The sequence below is a fragment of the Crocodylus porosus genome, unplaced genomic scaffold, assembly GCF_001723895.1.
Source record: "Crocodylus porosus isolate Cpor-Errol unplaced genomic scaffold, CroPor_comp1, whole genome shotgun sequence".
Taxonomy (NCBI): Eukaryota; Metazoa; Chordata; order Crocodylia; family Crocodylidae; genus Crocodylus; species Crocodylus porosus.
Window position 1 is genome coordinate 4,073,813 of NW_017728931.1, and position 2,263 is coordinate 4,076,075.

Here is a 2,263-nt window from a genome sequence, read left to right on the forward strand (position 1 = left end):
AAGCTTGAGTTCAAAGCAGGTCCTGGGGGAGCTCCTTTCCAAGCCCACCTGGCAGGGATCCGGGCTGTGCCTCTCCGCAGCCATGGATCTTGTTGGTCTTTTTTGTTTGTTTGTTTGCTTAGGTGGGGGCCGGGGACCATGCGAGACTTGCGATCGGGTGTTCAGCTACCCCGACGTGTCCGGAGAAGGGCGCGCACACGCACACACCCGCACCGAGTCCAGGCCAGTGGCAGGGGAAGGCGGGTGCACTTCAAGTCGGCAGAGAAGCCAAAGAGCAAAACCAACGAGGAGGAGGAGCGCGCCAGATGCCAGGGGCACGGGGGCAGGAGCGCTGTCCGAGGCGGGGCCGGGGGCGCGGGGGGCAGCCCGGCCCCTCTCCCCCGCGGGTTACCACGTCCTGCCATAGAGCAGGTTGGCGCTGACCATGCTGCTGCCGTAGTCTACGCTGGCAGTGTCCATGGGCGCCAGGCCGCCCACCTGGCCGTGCAGGGCCGGCGGGCTGGGCGACATCTCCTCCAGCTCCGGGGCTTGGCTGAGGGCGCCCACGGGCTGGCCCGGGTGCGGCGGGTGCGCCACGCTGCCGGCGGCGGGCAGGGCGGCGCTGGAGCCCCCCTGGCTGGGCGGCGCGGTTTGCGACGGGGCGGGCGTGCCGCCCGCGGGGGCCTGGCACGGCTTGCCGTCCTTCACCAGCACGGGCACGGCCACGCGGCGCGGCGACTGCTGCTGGCACAGCCCGCCGTCCTGCTGCTGCTGCTGCTGCTGCTGCTGCTGCAGCTGCTGCTGCGTGACCTTGTCCTTGGCCTGCCGCTTCATCTTGTAGCGGTGGTTCTGGAACCAGATCTTCACCTGCGTGGGCGTGAGGTGGATGAGCGAGGCCAGGTGCTCCCGCTCGGGCGCCGACAGGTACTTCTGCTGCTTGAAGCGCCGCTCCAGCTCGTAGACCTGCGCCTGCGAGAACAGCACCCGCCGCTTGCGCCGCGGCGCCGCGTGCAGCGGGGCCATGGACTTGGCCGCCTCGGCGATGCCCGTCAGCGCGCCCATGCCGGCCACGTTCATCCCGCCCGACGGGGCCATGAACCTGGAGACTGAGCACAGCGCGGGGCGGGGGCAGGGGGCGCTCAGGGGGCGCGGCCTTCCGCACCGGGCAGCCTCCTCCCTGGCCCGGCCCGGCCCGGCCGCCCCCACGCGCTCCTTCCAGCCGGGCCGGCTGCAGCAGCCCTGGCCCGCGCGCTCGGCCGCCCATGGCGCCGTCCGGGGGGCAGCTGCGCTCATGCCCCCCACACAGCTGTCCCGCTGCCCCTCCCTCCATGCCCGCACCCAGCCACCCAGGGAGCAGCCGCCCTGCACGATCGCACGCTCATCCCCGCCATCCGTCCACCCAGGGGGCAGCTGTCCTGGACAATGGCGCGCTCATCTCCTCCATCCGTCCAGCCAGCCCTCCCCCCGCTGCTTCCTCTCTGTCCCTCCATCCACCCTTCCCTCCATCCCTCCATCCCTTGATTTATCCCTCCATCTCTACTTCCTTCCTTCCTTCCCTCCATCCATCCATCCCTCCCTCTGCCTTCCCCTGCGGCCACCCTTCCCTCCACCCCTACCCCTTCCCCGTGTCTCCCCGCACCCCCTGCCCCGCGGGCCGGGACTCACTGGTGGAGTAGCGCGGGTCGGGGTTGGCCCCGTACCAGCCGGCGGCCGCCGCGCTGCTGCGCACGCTGTCGGGGTAGGCGGGCAGGTCGCTCATGTTGCCCAGGCTGCCGTTGCAGTAGCCGCCCATGGCGCCGGGGGGGAACTGCGAGACGCCGGGGGGGGCCATGTGGTAGGCGGCGGGGTTGTGGCCGTGCTGGGGCATGCCCCCCTGCGCGCCCTGCGGCGGGCGGTAGGCGCCCAGAGGCGAGCCCACGGCGCCCTCCATGGGGCCGAACTTCTTGTAGGTCTCCTCCATGGGGCTCAGGATGTCGGAGACGGAGAAGGGCGTCGTGTGCTTGGGGCTGAGGGACATGGCTCTCCCGGCCGCCCAGCCCAGCCCAGCCCAGCCCCGCGCCCGCCCGTCCGCACTGCCCGAGCGGCGGCGGCGGGAGGAGGAGGAGGAGGAGGAAGGAGGCGAGCCCCGGAGCTCTCTTACCTCGGGTTTATTTTAGTCCGGCGCCAGGTTTACGACAGACAGCGGGGGGCGGAGCGACAGTCCCCAGGAGCCAACAATAGTCCTTGACCAGGCGCTGCCGCGCCGGGAGCTTCCCCCATTGAACCTCCCCGCCGGCCCGGGCCC

At 71.7% G+C, this 2,263-nt stretch overlaps 1 protein-coding gene across 1 annotated transcript; it reads right to left on the reverse strand.

The window, feature by feature from the left end:
- Positions 1-387: 387 nt before the first annotated feature.
- Positions 388-1,996, reverse strand: NKX2-4 (NK2 homeobox 4). The gene is made up of 2 exons (XM_019543992.1): positions 1,645-1,996; positions 388-1,085 (listed from the first exon to the last, which is right to left on the reverse strand). The coding sequence occupies exons 1-2, from the start codon at positions 1,994-1,996 to the stop codon at positions 388-390; spliced, it is 1,050 nt and encodes a 349-aa protein (XP_019399537.1).
- Between the last annotated feature and the right edge of the window lie 267 nt (positions 1,997-2,263).